This window comes from Vigna radiata, chromosome 6, assembly GCF_000741045.1.
Source record: "Vigna radiata var. radiata cultivar VC1973A chromosome 6, Vradiata_ver6, whole genome shotgun sequence".
Lineage (NCBI taxonomy): Eukaryota > Viridiplantae > Streptophyta > Magnoliopsida > Fabales > Fabaceae > Vigna > Vigna radiata.
This window is the reverse complement of record NC_028356.1, coordinates 22754291-22773621: the sequence shown is the minus strand read 5'-3', so window position 1 is coordinate 22773621 and position 19331 is coordinate 22754291. Positions and strand designations below refer to the sequence as shown.

At 35.6% G+C, this 19331-nt stretch overlaps 1 protein-coding gene across 1 annotated transcript; it reads right to left on the bottom strand.

The window, feature by feature from the left end:
* Positions 1 to 8748: 8748 nt before the first annotated feature.
* On the bottom strand, positions 8749 to 12602 carry LOC106765256. Its single transcript, XM_014649810.2, has 4 exons — positions 12303 to 12602; positions 9798 to 10301; positions 9394 to 9540; positions 8749 to 9184 (listed from the first exon to the last, which is right to left on the bottom strand). Exons 1-4 carry the CDS (start codon positions 12405 to 12407, stop codon positions 9098 to 9100), a joined length of 843 nt encoding a protein of 280 aa, XP_014505296.1. The 5' UTR covers positions 12408 to 12602; the 3' UTR covers positions 8749 to 9097.
* Positions 12603 to 19331: the final 6729 nt, after the last annotated feature.

Genomic DNA, 19331 nt, shown 5'->3' with positions numbered 1-19331 from the left:
TGGGTGGGTGGGTTTAGTTTAGGTTAGGCTTAGGTTTAGGTTAAGCTTAGGGTTAGGCAAAGAGAAAATAAGAGCGTGATGGTGTGGTGGTGGGGGGGTCTCGGGGGGGGGGGGGGGGAAATTTGGTGGGGGGGGGGGGGGGGTTGAACAAATTTGTGTGAACAAAGATGAATTGTTTTAAACACAAATTCAACACAGATTAACAATAGGTTGACATCTAGATCAATTGCAATTCTTCCTATCCTTGATTAACAACAATTAAACACTACTCTCACCCCTAATCAAACACGAATTAACCAACTAAACGAAGGTTAATCCGGTCATCAAAAACATGAATTAAGCAAACACATTGCACAAGTCAAATCAATTCTACACCTACAGTCCAATTAACTAAGCGAAAATCAAACACCAATTATGCAACTAAGCATATACCTAATTGCAAGCACAAAACCAAATTAACTTCATGCAAGGCAAGACAACACCATTAAACGGTCCAGAAATCTCAAGAAAAAATCACAATCGTTCCTGTTACCAACGCAAACAGATTTACACTTCCATTAAATGAAATTGAAGCAACAAAACAGAAAGGAAAACATTAGAGCAAACAAAATGCAGTGCTGGAAACGAAATTGGAATATAAAACGCTGCAATGGAATGCGAAATGAAATTCAAAACGTAAATGCAAATGGAAATGGAATTCAAAATGTAAATGCGGAGAACAAAATTAAATTGAAAAGGGGAAATGAAATTGAAGCAAGAAGCAAAAAAAAAAAATTGAAATTAAAACGAAATTAATTCACTACAAGAAAGGGAAATTGAAAGCAAACCTAAACCCCCAAAAGAGGGAGCTCCAAAAATGCCCAAAACCTAAAAACGAAAAAAAAAAACCGAGAAGGGAGAGATGACCTAAAATTTGATTTTGGGGTTTTAAAAGCCCCTTTGGATGAAAATGCCCTCCATATGGGCTTCTCCTAAATTTGACCAAAAATACGCCCAAAACTCAAATCTGGTCCAAAATTAAAATAATTAAAATTAGACTTAATTTTTTATTTGTTCCCACTTTTGCTCAAGTGTGTCAATTAGGTCCAACCTTTGAAAGGAGTGTCAAATGCGTCCTCAATTAGTAAATTTTGCATCAACAAAGTCCTTTCCATTAAATAGAAACAAACAGAGTTAAGGGATTGATGATATGGCAGAAGGCAGTGCTAACATGTTATTTTGTAGGTGTATTTTTGTTGACGTGTTAGTGAATTAGAGGTTGATGTGGAAAGTAAATATTGAGTGTTTTTAATTAGGGAAAAATTAAACTTCATCAAATTAGGGATTTTTTGAAGGAGGCAAAGCAGACGCTTTTGTACGCGCAACTGAAGTTTCTTGTAGAAAACACATGCAAATTCTTCACACCCCCAAAAAGCCATCTTCCTCATCCTCTTCCAATTTCTTCCCCTCAACCCTCCTCTTCACCATCACCAACAATAACACCACCACCACCCCCAAAACCGCAACCGACCCAATAACAACCCCACTCAAAACCTTTCAATCAAACACCTTTCTCCCAGATCCCCCACTCGGAACCCTAACATGCAAAACCTTACTCTCACCATCGACGGTTAAATTTTGAAAATTTGAAAGCGAACCATAAAATTTCATGCATAACCCACTTTGTTTTTTGAAACTCAACCCATTGCACCCACAATAACCCAAGCACTCCCACTCGCAAAAGCTTCTAGATTTCCCCTTAACCAGACTCACATTCTCGAATCCAAACCTCACAACACCAAGATCTTTAAACCCATCACACCCTATGTCCACACAGTGACAACCTTGAGAGTAATCACCAGAACCCCACCCATGACCATCCAAAGGCTCAAACTACAAGGTGTAACGCCCCGGGGAAGGGCCTGTTTCCATGTGCCAAGAGGTGAGCGAGTTGAAGCGCGTGAGGTTCATGTCGGGGAGCCATGTGTCCTAGGGGGAATCGAAACTCTGCCATGAAACGACGTCGTTGGAAGTGAGAAGGACGAGGTTTCCGGAATCTAGGAGGTTGAGGGTGAGGTTGGTGGTGGCGGTGGCGGCGGCGGCGGCGGATGTCCAGAGAATGGTGTTGAAGTGGGTTAGGAGTAACTAGCTGGTTGAGGTAAGTTTAAGGGATGAAGCGGCTTGGGAGGGGGAGGGATGGAGGCGGTTAACGACCCTGATGGTGTTTGGGCTGGGCAAAGAGGTGTGACGGATGGCGAGGTAGAATTTCAGCGGGCCCGGGCTAGGGAAGAAATTGAAGAAGCCAAGTTGGAAAGTGTTGTTGGGGCTTTGCAGAGTAGCGTTGCCTTGGAGAATGATGGTGGTGGAGGAGGAGTAAGTGTGGAGAATGAGAATGAAGAGAAGAAAAAAGGGGAACATTGCCTTTGATTTGTTATGTTAAGGAAGTGGAATTTCATGAAGAAAAAGAAGAAAGAGTGTTCGGAGATACACTTTGTTTATGTTTGTCTATGTGTTTATGTTCTCCCTGAAAATCTACTTCTTTTGTTCTCTAAATTATTTGTTCTCTCTAAATTCCCTAATTCACTAACACGTAAGCACAAATACACCTACAAAATAACACGTTAGCACTATCTTCTGCCATATCATCAATCACTTAACTCCGTTTATTTCTATTTAACGGAAGGGACTTTGTTGACGCAAAATTTACTAAGTGAAGACACATATGAGACTTTTTTCAAAGGTTGGACTTAATTGACACACTTGACCAAAACTAAGGACAAAATAAGCAATTAAGCCTTAAAATTACAAACGAAATTAAATGATGTGACAACCCTCTTAAAGTCCTAATTATAATTCCAAAATTGTCACATAATTAATAATGAGAATAATTAGACTCAGATAATCCAAATTAATTAAAATAAGAATTACTGATGAAATTAAGCCCAAATAGTGAAAATGACACAATAATGGAGAGTTAAACACAATTCATTAAAAAGATTCGGTGCGGAAAACTAAGTGAATAGTACAAAATAATGATTCATCACCTTACCATCTCCTCTAGACTCATCCCGTCTATATTCTTTGATGTACGCAGAGCTGTGACCTGAGTCTCCTTTACTTGGGAAGACTTCACAAGATTTTTTCAATATGGTCGGAGTTTTCATATGACTTTCCCAAGGATTTTAGCTCATTTAGGATTGTTTGGAATCTACTGAACATGCTTTGAATGTTTTCATTTTCAAGCATAGAAAACAGTTCATACTGTCTTGTCAATAGGCTCAATTTATTCCTTTTGACTTTGTTTGATACTTCGTACGTAATGAGCAAGGTGTCCCACATTTCCTTTGCTCCTTGATAAGCATGGACCTTCCTGTATTCTTCTTCACAAAGAGCACACATCAAAGAGTTACGAGCCTTGGAGTTTAGCAACTAGTGTTGTTTTTGCTCGTTGAAGTACCCGAAAAACACCAGAAGGGGGGTAGGGTTGAATAATGTTTATGGAAATCGTTTTTCACAACCCTTCTGATATAGCACGTAGTCAAGCGTGTGAAGTATTCTTTTAAGACTTATAAGCTTGACTTAAAATATAAGCTTTGTAAGGATCAACATGCTAACCAAAATAATTTCTACTACAATCTTTGTAAGAACTTCCTTTAGAAATAAAGAATCGTTTAGCTTGGAAATTCTTGTATTTTCAAATGTAAAGCTCAAGTGTAGGATTTTTAAGAGGATCATTTAGCAAGGAGAAGAGAGAATAACACAAGAGATTTTATACTGGTTTGGACCAAATAAGCTATGTCCGCTCTCCTTCGCAGAAGGTTTCACTATAATCTTCACATGATTACAAATGAGTATTAGCACCCGTCTTGGTACTCAACTACCTCGCCGAGATTTCCTTTGAGTATTCGCACCATTCTTGGTACTCAATCCCACCGAGATTTCCTTGGGTATTTGTGTCACTCTTGCTACTCAACAACCCGCCGAGATTTCCTTTAGTATTTGAACCACTCCTATTACTAGACTACCACGCGTAGATTCCTCAACTCAAAAAGAGTTTAGTTGTAAGTATTTTAATTCTCATCAAAATTTTAATCAAAGCTTGTTTACAAGCAGTTTAGACTAAATCTCCCCATGAGAGGGTTTGAATACAATACAATACAGTCTAAAAACTCCATAGTGTTTCTCTCTAAGATCTTACAAAAGTAAGAGATTTGACGCTTAAGCTCGAGAGTATGTCTTTCTCTTTTCTCTTCTCTTCTCTTTTCTTCAACTCAAATATAATATTTTCTTTGAGCTCTTTTTCTCTCTTCTTCTCTGTAGGATGGATATGGCATTGTAAGCTTTGTGCACTTGATATCCTCTATTTTATCCTCTTGATTTTCTTTGTGAGAGATTTTCTATTTATATGCTCGATGAATTTTTGTTCGTTAGACAACATTTGTAACTTGTAGCCTTGATGCTTGTATTTTCTCTTTCTTCTTTTCACAACTACCGTTGTGTAAGTCAACTTTGTCAAAGTAGGCATGCTTTTTCAGTTCTTGACTTAAAGTAGGTTGTACAATCTTTTTAGACTTTTCTTTAAGAGAGGAACATACCATGATTATCTCTTTTGTCTCTAACGTCCACATTTGATTTTGATCTGTACAATTGTGGATGCGTGGAGAATAGCTTATCTGCAAAATTACAGTAAAGTGTGCATGCAAAAAATATTATTTTCTTAGCACTTTTGTTGTTTTTGAACGTTTGCATTTAATGTCATTTAATGCTTGTTCAGTACAACAAAGTGTTTTTTGATTTCCTACCATTAGGTAGCATTTTTCAATTAAGCTCTTTTAATTGGAAGATACCAAACGAATAGATACTTCATTATAAGTTGATGTGTCTGTTTCGCTCACGGTATCCTCTAAATATAAGTAAATGCTTCTTTGTATCTGTACCTTGTAGGCTGATAACATTTAGCTTTCTCAGGATTTCTTATATCTTTTAGTTAAGTCTTTTAGTTCTTTTAGTCGAAGACCTTGTCTTGACTTGTTTTTGTTTTTCGAGAGAAGTTAAATACCTAGTTCAGGTATCTTAAGTAATCAATGTTTAGTTCAATTCTCTCTTAGACACATTTAGACAAGACATCGTCTAGTCAAGCGTCTGGTTGTTCTAGCCTAGATATTTTTCTAATTCTTAGGACTTATGTGTTTTCCTATGTTTTCTAAGATTGGGTTTAGGTTCTAGTTTTGTCTGTTTGAGGTTTTTGGCTCTACATTTTTTATCCTAGATTGCTTTATGAACTTTTAACTCGTTTTAGTGTTATTTGATTAAACGTCAAAACATGAGATCGTTTGTTCATATAGACGATTTTGTCTTTAATACACTTGAGACTTGACTTTGAGACATCATCAGAACTTCATGTGTTCAGTTTTATGCTAACAGAATACTCATCCAGTATAGGGTAACATAAGGTTATTCGCAAACTGAGAATACCAAGAGTGGTGACAATACTCAGTTGTAATCTTGTTGGAAATTATAATGGAACCTTCTATGATAGAGGAGACTAGACATAGCTTAGTTAAAGTGAACCAATATAAAAATATCGGTGTAATTATTGTTTAGTTATGTCTAAACATTTTTCTTATTTAAATCTACAATTGCATTATATTCTACATACAAGTAACATCCGCACTAAACGATTCTCATTTAACTAAGGAAGTTCTTTTAACCATTGCAGTATATATTCTGAATAGCGTAAAAAGGAAATTATCTTTCACAATCATTTACAAGGTCGAGCATTTAAATACTTCTTTGACAAATCTAATACACGACGAACATGCTATATCAGAAGGGTTGCAAAATAATTTTTCAACTACTTTAGATAAAAGAGGCCTTTCATTTGAAGAATTTTGTTTTAATATTCTTGAGGGATTAGGTGTAGACAGTAAATAGAGAATTGTACTGGGCACCGTTCAAACATACCTGACCAACCTTAGCCTTATGCTTCATTTGGTAAAACAACATGAACATATGAGGAGTGGGGGTCAGACTGAGCTTACCACACATGATTTCAAAAGACTTTACAACCCCAAATATTGGGTGGAGTTGACTAGGAGCCACAAAAAGCGCAAAAAAAGGGTTGCTCTCGAAGTTGGTTGGGGGAAAGAATATGTTAGAATCTAAAAATACTTGTAGATATAGACAAAATTATCTTCCTTCTCACCGGGCCAAGAAAATACTTTCTGATTGAGAGAACAAGGAAGGGTAGTAAGCCCATCACAACAAAAGTTGAAAGTAGTTGTCAACTTGACTACCCTTGTGACAATTGTGAACTCAAAGGCATAAAAGGCCACCTCGTCCAGAATCCAAGTATACCTAGAATCTTTAATCGAGGGAAATTGATCATGCCTTTTGGCAAGTGACTCAACCCACTTTGTAGGTAGCACAACATTCTTCCCCTTGGCTATCTCCTTCTTCTTGGAAGCCAAAATAGTGATCCTAGAAGAAGATACCACTTGAGGGTGATAGTGAGGAGTTTTAGTGTGGAGACCCCAATGTTTGGAGGATAAAGGTTTTCCGCAAAGGAACCCTCACCTATAGGGGTGATTTCTCTTTGCAACACAGACCGAACATGACCAACATCAAAAGAGGAATCAGAGCACATACCTATAATGGTGAACAAACTTGGGGAGAGAACAAGAATAGTGAACTCAAACGAAAAGGAAGTAGGCGCGAAGAGTGTAGAAATGAGCAAAGAACGAGGAAAGAGAGAAGTGTGAAGCGCCAAAAAAGATAAGGAATTCAAAAAGGAAAAACACCCCATCAGGCATCGTTTTTCTCCATAAATAATCACAACTCTTGGCATTTCATCTTTTGAGTTCGAACAATTTATATGCAGCCACGTCAGCCATCATCTAGTACACTTAATGTGGAGAAGACGTTTCATAGAGTATAGTAACCATTACAATGCTCAGCATGCCACTCAAAGTAAAACCCCTTATAAATGCTCTATAGAAACCAATGAACTCATCACCATCTCGAAAACAAGTAAAGCTTGCCGAAGTCGAGAGCACCAAGCAAAGCTTGCCTAACTTTGCAACACCAAGCAAAGCCTACCTGAGTCACTAACAATAAGCAAACCCTGCCTAAGTCGCCAACACCAACGAAAAGCCTACCTAAATCTGTAATATTCATACAACAAAGTCTACTTAAACCAACATCCATAATCAAGAATGATCTGCATTAACAGTAAACTTAATATGGTCAAAGACGACCATGTACAATCCGGCCAAACGACTTATCAACCTATAAACATTAAAGTTAGCTACAACACGACTAAAGGGCCTCTTATAGTCGCAACAAGTATCCCTTATGCGCTAATCAAACTTCTGAGCTTGAGGGACATATGTACATACTCAACCCAACATATATGTTAAGTAATGCAACCCAACAAGGCCTGTTCATCTTTACATACCAAAAATTGTTGGAAGATATTTTGAGATATATTTGTTAGTGCAAATATTCATATATTAATATTATATATGACCAAATATCGGTAGTTTGATTACGTTAAAATATTGTTTAATACCATATATTTACAAAATATTTGGCATATCAGGTAAGGTATCACATTATTATGACTATTATGTTAATTATCATATATACGGTAACTTATTTTATCAATAATATTTGATATCACCTTAATATTATCTTTTTTTATCATGAGTCATAGGGTCTAGAAAACCAATAAATAAACATAGTATTTCACTAGTTAATACACACTCTCTCATCCTCACTCTCTTTACTCAAAAGATCTAAATTGTCTTACTAACTTGAGCACCAAAGAATCTTTTATAGGTGGATCTTCCTCTACATTCCAATCCTCAGGAGTATTCATCAAGATTCTCTTGTTGATATGTACCCAAGAGATAATAAAAATAGGTGGGGCAGAGTTTATAAAAGGAGATAAAAGGATGACGTGGCTTTGTGAGGGAATTGTGTTAGTTAGAAGAGAGAGAGAGAAAAAAAAAGAGAGTATGGATTGTTATATATTATGAGGTGTAGGATGTGAGGGGGGACACGTTTTGTTTTCGATAGGATTGAGAGGAGAAGAATTATACGATTATTCTCAGGAGCTTGACTCTGGATAGAGGATCCTAAAACCTTCCGAATTTTCTGGTTAATAATAATATTGAATTTGCATCACTTCATTTTTCACACTTCATTTCATTTATTTTTAAACTTTGGTTTTTAACAATTGTCCACTAAGATCTTGTCACATATTTGAAGATCCACACTCCATATCTTGATAAAAAAAAAGTATTATTTTATTGGTATTGAATGGAGGTAGAGGAAAAATGGAGTGTTTGTATCACTACACTTACTAAAAACAGCTAATTCCTTTAGTATATCACTAAAACGATCCCATCGAACACGTCAAAGTCAAAGTCGTCAAGAGAATCCACAGAAACAACTTCTGTGTATAATACTCAATCTACTTTTTAAGTTCATGGCATTAAATAAATATAAACTAATCCAAATACAAATACAACACATGTACGCACTGTTGGAAATTTTGTCACCCTTCATCTAGAACTTCTCACGTTGGATACATAGGAGATGAATACACATCAAGAAGGTTTCTAAGTCATAACATTATAAAAAGTCAGTCAATACCACAAATTATGTTACAACTCGTTAATCATCGATATAATCTAAACCTCTAAACTGAATATGTAATATGTACTGAATGGGGAGAGGAGACAGAAAAATGAGAAGATTTGAGAATACGTAACTAACAAAAATAAACATTGCATATTGGAGTATATATAATATGAACATTATACAACCTTAACCTCTCTTCCATTCTTTTATTCAACAAACCATATTTACATACGTGGAAGGTCATTCTACAAAGAAGGTTACTACAGCTGATAAGGGCCAAACTACCCTAAGGAGTTTGAGGTCTCTCCCTCATTTATTCATTCATTCAGCAAAACTTGTTTGTTCAAGCTATAGAAACTCCACCAAGTCTATAGTTTTCACGCGGATAGCCGTTCCAAACATCTTCATAAGATACAATACAACACTTCATTCCCTGCTTTCTTTCAATTCCAACTGGGTCAGTTAGCACTCATTACCTCTTCACATCTAACTCTTCTGTCTTTGCAAATCTTCCACGGATTCTTGGTTGACTGTCAGCAAGTGCCTTCCTGCAAGCATACTAGAAACCAAAGCATGTCATTAGTTGAATTCAGGATCCAGTGAAAGACTGAAAATTTCATTCTTGAATTGTTGTAACATGAAGTTAGATACATTAACCAAGAAGTGAACATGGTAAATTCCAGCAGATGTGTATTCCGTAGAACTTTTTTAAGGCTATTCTATTGTTAAAATCCAATCAGCATCAAAGGATAGAAAACCTGTAGTTACCTTAATTTTCCTCCCAAAATTTCTCTTTGTCTTCTTGTTTCTGTATCTGGAGAGCTTTTCTTGACGTTCTTCACTAGTGCAATTGCCTAGAAACAAAGGTCTCTCCTGTGGAGATTGGCAATAGCTCGTGTTGCCAGTATTAAGAGTCTGTCATAAAAGCAGAGATAATCATTAGCCTATCTTTTGTAAATAGAAGAAACTATTAGAATTTTCAGACCATATATAAAAGAAAGCAATAACATTTAGTCATGTCTTTGCCATTTTCCTTATCTGTGTTACTGTATGAATCATGCGTAAAGAGCAGATTAATTAAGATGAATTGATACAGATGAAGTTTTCTTCTTTGACAAAACATAAGCACTTTAACTTATAAGCAAACACATATGAATAAGTTTGAGTTTGACCTTTATATCTCCTTCGCTAAATGCTCTCCGCATGCCATAAACTGCATTGAAATCTAATCCTGGAAAATCCAGAAAAGTTGGCTTCATTGCAGCTCCATGCATCCAGTCCATTGAACTCAGACTTCCTGAACTGATACTCTTTGGTAGAGTAGTGTGAAGAAGTGATTTGTTTACTTCAATTGAATTATCATCAATGTTCAGTGGTGGAACCTTGATTTCCATAATATCATTGAGTGGTGATTCTATCACTGTCTTTTCTAAGAGATCTTTTTTGCACTCGTAGAATACCTCACTCAGAAGCTGTTCATTTTGAAGTATATTAATATCTGATGATTTTAGACCCTGTGAGGGGACATCCTCCCCGCAAGATATCATTGAGATGGCTGCTTGCACAGGATCGAGGTCTATTGCTGGTTCTTCAAGAATAGGTTCAGGTGCTTTGAACAGATCTCCCTCTATTAACAAATCATATTCTGAGATTGCAGAAGTTTGAACGAGGTCATTCTGAAAGAAGACATGCAAAGAACAACAAATTAATCAGTAAAAACAGCATTTTAGCTTTAGAATAATAAACATACATTAGACGTTGAATAGCTTAAGATAATAGACAATGATAACACGAATAAAACACTAGTATTCTGTGCACAACAATAATGGTAACAACAGCCACGGTTAGTTCCAGATGCAGTGTGACTTAACATGAGTTAGTCTTGCAAAGTAAAACAGATGTTTAATTACATTAAAAAAATACTTTTAATGTTCAGTTATATATATTATCGAATAACCAAATGAGGATTCAACCCCTGTTTATTTACCAATGCTAAGAAGTTGCTCTAGCACACGATACTTGAGACAAAAGAAGCCAAAAGTTTTCAAGATAAAATTTGCAAGATTCCTTAACGCCATTTATTTATTAGAATGAGGTAATAGTTATACAACTCATCATCATCCTGCCAAACAATGGTTTATGGAATAGATTTAGACCAATAGAGATTGTTTCTCAACCGCTTTTAGAATGAAGATACAGAAAACAAACCGAGTTAGTACTGGGGTGATGCAAAAGCTATTTGTCAGAAAAGACTTTAAGCCTCGAAGTTTCAAGTACAACTAATGAAGAACACAAAATCTCCAGTTTGGTAGATGGAATCAGTTGTTATTATCGTGAGACATAGATTGTTTGTCCAAAGATAAGATAAACAAGACAAGCTTTCTGTTCAACAAGAAAGCAAATACCATATACAATAGCACAACACCATATTGGTACAACAAAGCATAAGCTTTGCATAAATGAAAGGTGGCGATACATATTCAGCTGAACTGCGTATTGAAAGGAAGAACTGCCAAGTGTCAAGTTATTTGACATTGTATTAGGTTCATGGTTGCAAATTCAAAGCCCATGCTTCATCCAAAAGCTGACTTTGAAAGAGTCCACGAGTAGATGGCTGAAACATCGAAATTGGCCTCATTTAGTCCATAATGAATTTAATCATCCAGCTGAAGAACATGGATCACGATTTTCTTTTATGAATAAAAAAAAATATTTAAACTTTTGTACAACATTGAGCCCCAGTTAAAGCGATTCTCAATGATGAAAGTGACCAAGTATCAAAATATCGGGCTCAAACCCCAGAATTGTTTAAACTTCTAATGAAGATAGACCAGCAAAACCATAAGAAATTAACCCATCAAAACATCATTTTTTTTGTTAGAGAACAGAAATAGAATCAAAAGCGCACGACTTTCCAACTATATTTTAGTGCCACACAAAAACCTTGAAGAAACTATTAAGTTGAGCATTAACCAGTCCTTTTCCTTACTAGAAAGAAAAAGAGAATAAAAGGACTTTTTCCTCTCCAATCAACCTCCCTCAGTGCGGCACAAAAAGACAAGCCCCACTTAGAGTTCACACTTCATGCCAGAAATTAATAAAGGGAAGAAATATTACAGAACACGGAAGTATCACAATAAAAAGACTTTCCATCTATGCAACTTTTATTTCCTTTTGTAACACTTTTGCAGATCCAGCACATAAAGCCATGTCGAGCTGTTTCCACTTGTGCTATGAGTATCACTGTGAGAAAACATTCTGAATGGATGGTAGCAAAAATGAAAAATAGATAAATAGATATTAAATGACAACATAATTTGGTCATTAGTTTTCCTTTTCCACTTCGATATTATTTATCATGTAATTAATCAAACATATACGCACATACTAAAACAACATTCTTTCCAAATAAATGGAAATATGGACATAATTCAAGGAAGAGAAACTTTCAATTTTGTTCAGCCTCATTTGCTCCAAAGTGATAATTATTCTGGATGCAGAAGAAGGAGCGCAACACAGGAAAGAAAAGAAAACTTCAAATTTACTCAGCATAAGGAAAAACCCATCAAGAAAATGCAGATCAACTAAGCAGAGAGGGAAGGAAGCTGAACACACATAAGAAAAACTTAAAAAGGGTAATATGAAAAAGTGGAAATAGTAAAAGGAGAGAAAAGTACCATTGAAGCACAGGACTTTTGGGTCATGCAGTACTCCTCAAGTTGTTGAAACTCTTGAGAGAAATTTCGAAAATATGGGAAGAGAAGTTCTGTCTCAGCGAACATTTTTCCAGCCCAGAAGAAACACACTTTGTTGAAAAACCAAACTTCAATGAGAAACAGAGAACACTTCACCAAAGGAAACAAAGTTAGAGCAGAAGAAGACAAGCAAAAAAATGCAGTGGAACAAGGAGAAGAAAAATGCTAGAGAGAACGATTTGTCGAGGAGGGGTTCGTCTTGAATGATTTTAAGAGCAGCAAGAAGGAGAATTTATATTATATAAAATTTGGGAAAGGTGACGTAAGAAAATACTAAAATAAAGACAAAAGTGGGAAAAGGACAACATCATTTTTATAATGCAGTGGCCCCATGTCGCTTGTCATGCTCATTAAAGAAAAAAAAATATAGTATTTTAATAAAGGATAAATTATTTTGTTATATTATATTTGCAAATTGTAGCACAGGACACAGGTGAATTGCACCGAGCCAATAGCAGGAGTCGTGGACAGTAGACAATTTGTTGGTGGGGTTGGGGCTTAGATATGAACAGTGACCATCACTTACTCACTAGTCACCACTCTACAGTGATCGTTTCTAGCATGGTAGCTAGTGCAAGCGCGTTTCTTCCTGTACATTCATAATTTCTATTTGCACCTCCATTAACTTTAAAATTTTAATTTTACTTTTTTTTTTTCATTTTGGATTTCAGAATATATAATCTAAAATATAAATTTTTTTATTGTGAATTATACAAATGTGGAATATTAAATAAAAATTCATTCCAAAATCCATAAAACAAAATTTATATTTCAGATTAAATTGTAAATAAAAAATGTATTTTGGATTATATAAATTCATTTTAGATTTTATAATCTAAAGTAAGACCTAAAAGGAAGAAATTAAATAATGGAGGAGAAGGTGATGGAGAAAGAAGATGAGTGAGAGCTTTGACGAAGGTGGAGGGAAGGGCTTTGGTGAAGGTAGAGAAAAAAAAGAAACATCTATTGTTGAAGAAGATAAGAGTGTTAGAGATGGAAGAAGATAGAAGTATCGATGAGTGCATATTTATATTCTCATTTAACCTTTAATATTAGATTCTTAATTGGTTTTTGTACTTTAATATAATATTATAATTAGGATTTATTATAATTGGATTTATTTAGCATGAGATACAAAAAAACATGTTAAAAATAGGTTTTCAGTTGCATAAATGTTCTCTAGATACTTTTTGGTGTGTTAGTGCAGCTGCAGCTAAGTTGAGCTCATTGAGGTGTGAAAATAAATTGGTTAAAAGTTTCATGACACTAAAGTACCTGAAAAACATTAGAAGGGGGGTTGAATAGTGTTAATGGAAAACCCTTCTGATATAGCACGTTATCAACCTTTTGAATTTTTCTTTTAATTGCTTAGATGCTCGACTTGATAAATATGTATGAACGTTTTGACGTACTATTCAAAATATGTACTATAGTGTTTAGTAAGAACTTCCTTTGTGAAAAATAAACGTTTTAGTTTGGAAGATTCTTATGTATAGAAATTAAAACGCAACTGCAGGTTTTTGTAAAAGGATCGTTTAGACAAGAGAAGAGATAATTGCACAAGAGATTTTATACTGGTTCGCTCTAACTAAGCTACTTTTAGTCTCCTCCATAGAGGGTTGCACTATAATCTTTACACGATTACAAATGAGTATTAGCATCACTCCTGGTACTCAACAACCTCCTCGAGATTTCCTTTTAGTATTAGTAGCACTCTTGATAATCAACAACCTTAGCCGAGATTTCCTTTGAGTACTCGCACGACTCTTGGTACTCAGCAACCTTAGCCGATTTCCTTTGAGTATTCGCACGACTCTTGGTACTTAGCAACCTTGCCAAGATTCCTCAACTCAAATAGAGTTCAGGTGTTGGATGTAATATTATAAATCGCTATGAAAGTGTTTCTAAATGCTAGGAAGCCATGAAAATGGGTTGGATGAGTGATGAAGAGAGTCGAAGAAAGTTTCTGAATGCTACTCCAAAGATTGTCGCTGACCCTATGAATGTTAACCTAACTCAGTTCAAGAATGAAGGATTCACATTCCATACTGGTTGAAGAGACAAGGACTTTCGATTTTCGTAGAGATGAAGGGCTATTGGAATCCTGACCTAGTCAAGGTCTTTTATCACAATATGAGGTTAGAAGATGATATTATATACTCAAGAGTGAAAGTTATTGATATCTACATTGTTGATCTTATCTGGAACATTGTTAAGTCCCTAGCAAGTGTACCAGATCGTTATCAAGTATAAACGGGTAAGTCCGAGTATCGTTTTCCCAAAGGACTCTTAGGCCTTAACTTTCATGTAACCTAATCGCGTAAGACTTGAGAAGAGAATAAATTCGGTGGTTATATGCAAAGAACAAAAATAAGCATGCAATGAAGTTGATTCAATTGGTTTTGAGAAACTATGAATGAATGGTGTTGTTGGGGTTTACAATTTCATCTTATCCACTCTCATATATCTACTCTTCTTATTTANTTCACTTATTTATCTAATTGCCATGCATACTTTCTTAATTACCCTTAACCCAATCCCTTGGTGAAAAGAGCCTATTACTAATTACCGGCTTGCTATCCCTAGCCTCCCTTAGTAACCAATAATGCAATGCGATCTGCAGCAATTACAATTGACCGTCCTATCCCTATCCCTAGGCGATATTGGCATAATTAAGGAATTTCCCACCAGTTCATGACATTACCGTACGTCCCCATATCGATAAAGACAAACATCTTTTACTAAATGAGTTAAACGATAAAAGCATTGAGCGCAGATGAGAACCCAACAATTGATAAACAAGTATATGACAAGCATACGAAATAAATAAGAATTTCTATATATGAGAGTTTCAAAGGATTACATTGTTCCCCAACAACAAAAGGGTTTAGTTCACCATAATCATGGTGAAACTAGATGAAAATAATGAAAGAATGAAAGAGATAACCCTAAACTTGGTTGAATGGAGCCTAAGCATCCAAGGAACCTCCTCCAAGATGTGTGGAATAGATCTTAACGTTCTCTTTGCCAAAAGAATCCCTATCTAATTCGCACAGAGGCTATATATAAGCCCAAAAAGATAACAGATAGATAACAGAAAGGGTGTGTTTTACTATCAAATTTAAGCATGAAAATAACAGTTTTTAGACCGTTATCACAACCCCAAACTTAGAACTTTGCTTGTCCTCAAGCAAACAAGACAAAATTGGATTTCCACTTTTTCATCAAACAATTCACACTTTAAAAGGATAGTTTTCACTAGCAAACAGAAGTGGTCTGTTTGTTGAAGCACCTTCACCAAAAGTTTCAAAATTTGAAGCCATCCCCAGGTTTTACAGTCGAATAATATAAAAACAGATCAACTGAATTTTCAAATATTTTATGAAAACCAGCTCTGGTGCCAATTGTTAGGAAACAGGTTGGCTTCGTTTTACACCAAGAGGGGGGAGGGGGTGAATTGGTGTTAGTTCAAAAACAAAATCTTTTCGCAATCTTGGTATGAAAATTCAAAGCTTTTGATCTTTCCTTGAAATGCAAGTAATGAAAATTTCAGTGCAGCAGAAAAACGTAGTTGACTGCTAAACAGGTAAAGTCGATTGAAATAAAGAGTATAGGGATAGAGAAAATCAAACAATGGTTTTTATAATGGTTCGGCCAACAATGCCTCCTATGCATATATATCAACTGAATCACTTTCATAGTCGTCCCATGTTACACCTATCATGTAGGTCAAATTTGATTCCTCCTCTTGATCAGAATCTTCATCACTTGAATGCTCAGAATCTGAGTTCTCTCAAGCAATGTAGGCTCCTTTTCTTCTCGTATTCTTGCCTTGACGTAATCTTTTCTTTCCTTTTTGCTTCGGTTGTAAGTCAAGACAATCAGGCTTGACGTGACCTTCTTTTCCACATTCATAGCACTAGACAACATTTGTACTGAAGCTCTTCTTTTTGCTTTGACCTGCATGGTTTGACTATCATTTTGCATAAGTCGACTAAACTTTCTTACCATCAAGGTCATCAGTTCCTTTTCGTCCAAGTCTGCTTCTATGATGTTCTTGATTGATGCTTTCAGAGCAATGGACTTTTTTTCTTCAATCTCCTCTTCATCCTTTAACCTACCAAGTTCCAACTCGTGTTCCTGTAACTTGCCAAACAAGGTAGTCATATTCATTGTTGTAAGATCTTTGGATTCAGAGATTGTAGTGACTTTTGGTTGCCAATTCTTGTTCAGACTTTTCAAAATCTTGATGTTGATCTCCTCCTTATCAAACACTTTTTCAAGATCCATGAGATGATTTATAATGTGAGTGAATCGTTTCTGCACATCATAGATGTTTTCTCTAGCCTTCATTCTGAACAATTCATACTCCTGTATCAAAGAGTTCTTTCTGGGTCTCTTGACTTCATCCGTGCCTTCATGAGTTACCTCTAAGACATCCCACATTTCCTTTTGCAGATTTGCATTGAGATATCCTGAAAAATTCATCAATTGTCAATGCAGAGGCAATAATATTTCTAGCTTTAACATCATACTCAACTTTTCTATTTTCATCAGCAGTCCACTTAGTAAAAGGTTTTAAAACAGTTTTTGTATCAACAGGTTTTGTAGGCACATATGGACCATTCAAGGTGGCATCCAAAATTCCCTTATCTTGCGATTCAAGAAAGATCTGCATGCAAATTTTCCAAAAAGGAAAGTTTTCACCAGCAGACAGAGGTGGTCTGTTTGTTGAAGCACCTTCACCAAAAGTTTGAAAACAAAAACCATCCCTAGGGTTTATAGTTGAATAAAATGAAAACAGAGTTGACTAAGTTTTTCAAATATCTTATGAAAACCAGCTTTGGTGTCAATTGTTAGGAAAACAGGTAGGCTTCTTTACACCAAGAGGGGGGGGGGGGTGAATTGGTGTTGTTTCAAAAACAAAATCTTTTCGCAATCTTGAAACAAAAGTATAAAGCTTTTTTATCTTTTCTTGAAATGCAAGTAATGAAAATTTCAATGCAGCAGAAAAACGCAGTTGACTGCTAAACAAATATAGTCGACTGAATTTAAAGAGTGTAGGGACAGAGAAAATCAAACACTGGTTTTTATAGTGGTTTGGCCAACAATGCCTACATCTAGTGTCCTTCCAACTCAGGAAGCAAATGCACTATAATGGTTGCGGATTTTACAATAAGGAATTTATAGAAGCCACACGCAAAAATGTAAATCTCCTCTCTAACCCAAAACCAAAATATAGCTACACAACAAAACCAGACTTGCAGCAAGAATCCCCTCTTTTACAATCTGAACCCACGTCAAACAATCCTCAAGTGTAACCAGCACTCTTCACAGGATGCCAAGTCTATCACAGCGGACTTCACAAGTTGCCAAGCCTTCAATCAACGTAGCAGTCTTCACAGGATGCCAAGCCTTCAAAGATCAATCAAGAAGCACCTTCTTCGTGCAGATAATGATCAAGCAGTCAACACAATTGCCTTCTCCCTTTGAATCTCTCTCAAGAAAGATCACCACCGTCTTCTTGGAGAATTCTTAGAGTTGTTAAGACAAAGAATTCAATCTGAAACAAGAAATGAAAATGTCAGATCATCAAAAGTCTCTGAACAACTCGTGTTCAACTAATTTATAGTTTTCTGTTAGACAGATTGTTTCTCAGTCGAATAGCCTTCTAATCCAGTCGACTGTATTAAAACAATTATAACAGACAGTCAACACATAGGGTTTCAGTCAACAAAAAACAACACACATTTATTACAGTTGACCGAGTCATCAATGCTTAACTAACTCTTAAAAATATAGCCGTTGGAGTGCGTAAGCAGTATAGAATTCCAAACAGATCAGTAATACAGTCGAATATGCTCTATACAATGTCGACTGACACATGAAAAAACACTTTGAAATTCTTTTCAATCCAAAACGTCACAAAGCACTGATGTTCAAAATCTGTACAAAGGACACTGGATATAGGCAGTTTGGCAGTTTGGCCGAACCAGTATAAAACTGTGTTTGATTTTCTCTATCCCTAAACTCTTTACTTTAAGTCGACTTTACTTTCTACATAGTCAACTTTATTTTCGCTGCACTGATTTATCTTTTTCCTTGAGATTCAAGAAACTTTTGAAAGGTTTACACTTTCAAGAACCAATGTCATATACATGTCCCTTGTATCTTCCACTAGCAGCATGTAACCAACATTGGTTTCTCAATCTCTCCTCCTCCACAAGGTCTAGAGGACTACATCCTGTGACTGCAAACAAAATGAGTTGTTAATAAATATTTGTAAAGTTTATGATTACAAATTTAAGAAATAAAATGTACAAGTTACATACCTAACGAATAACATGCTCATGCACGCTAATAGATCCTCTATTGCGAAAACAACCACCCTTTTCAGATGTTCGATTCTTCTTAGCTATTTCACACTTTTGTCAGTAAAGTGGCATGTTCCACTTTTCCAAAAGAGCACTCCAAGTATCATCCCCTAACCAATCTAGTTTTTTTCCTAGAGTTCTAGCTTTTTTATACATCTCTAAGAGTCTATGAGATGCCTTGGTGTGATTTTTTTTTTTTTTTTACTTTTTCCTCATCTTTAGCCTTCCATGAAACCTTTCTCTGTTATGTTACAAAGAATAGGTTTGAATAAGTAGAATTGAAGATGAAAATCTTAAACATAAGTCATTTAGTATCAAAGCATGTTATTATATCCAAGATCAATCATGATTGATATAAGACTTCCATAAGTCATAACTCAGTGATGTAAACCATATATGTGTCAAAGTAGCATATATATCTTTTGTGTAACACATGTGTATCAAAGCATGGCATAAATGTATCAAAGCATAAATTTTTCAAGAATAAATATTCATACGTGTATCAAAGGAGAAATAATAGATTTTTATCAGAGCCTAATTAAGCATAAATGTGCATACTTGTATCAGAGAAAACATG

What these genes read in the sequence shown, in the direction of transcription:
- LOC106765256 (XM_014649810.2), bottom strand. Translation starts at nt 12,407, where the DNA reads ATGTTCGCTGAGACAGAACTTCTCTTCCCATATTTTCGAAATTTCTCT. An exon ending in TTAGCGAAGGAGATATAAAG is followed by an intron (nt 9,541 to 9,797) that starts GTCAAACTCAAA and finishes CTTTTATGACAG; the next exon opens with ACTCTTAATACTGGCAACAC. An exon ending in ATTTTGGGAGGAAAATTAAG is followed by an intron (nt 9,185 to 9,393) that starts GTAACTACAGGT and finishes TTTGGTTTCTAG; the next exon opens with TATGCTTGCAGGAAGGCACT.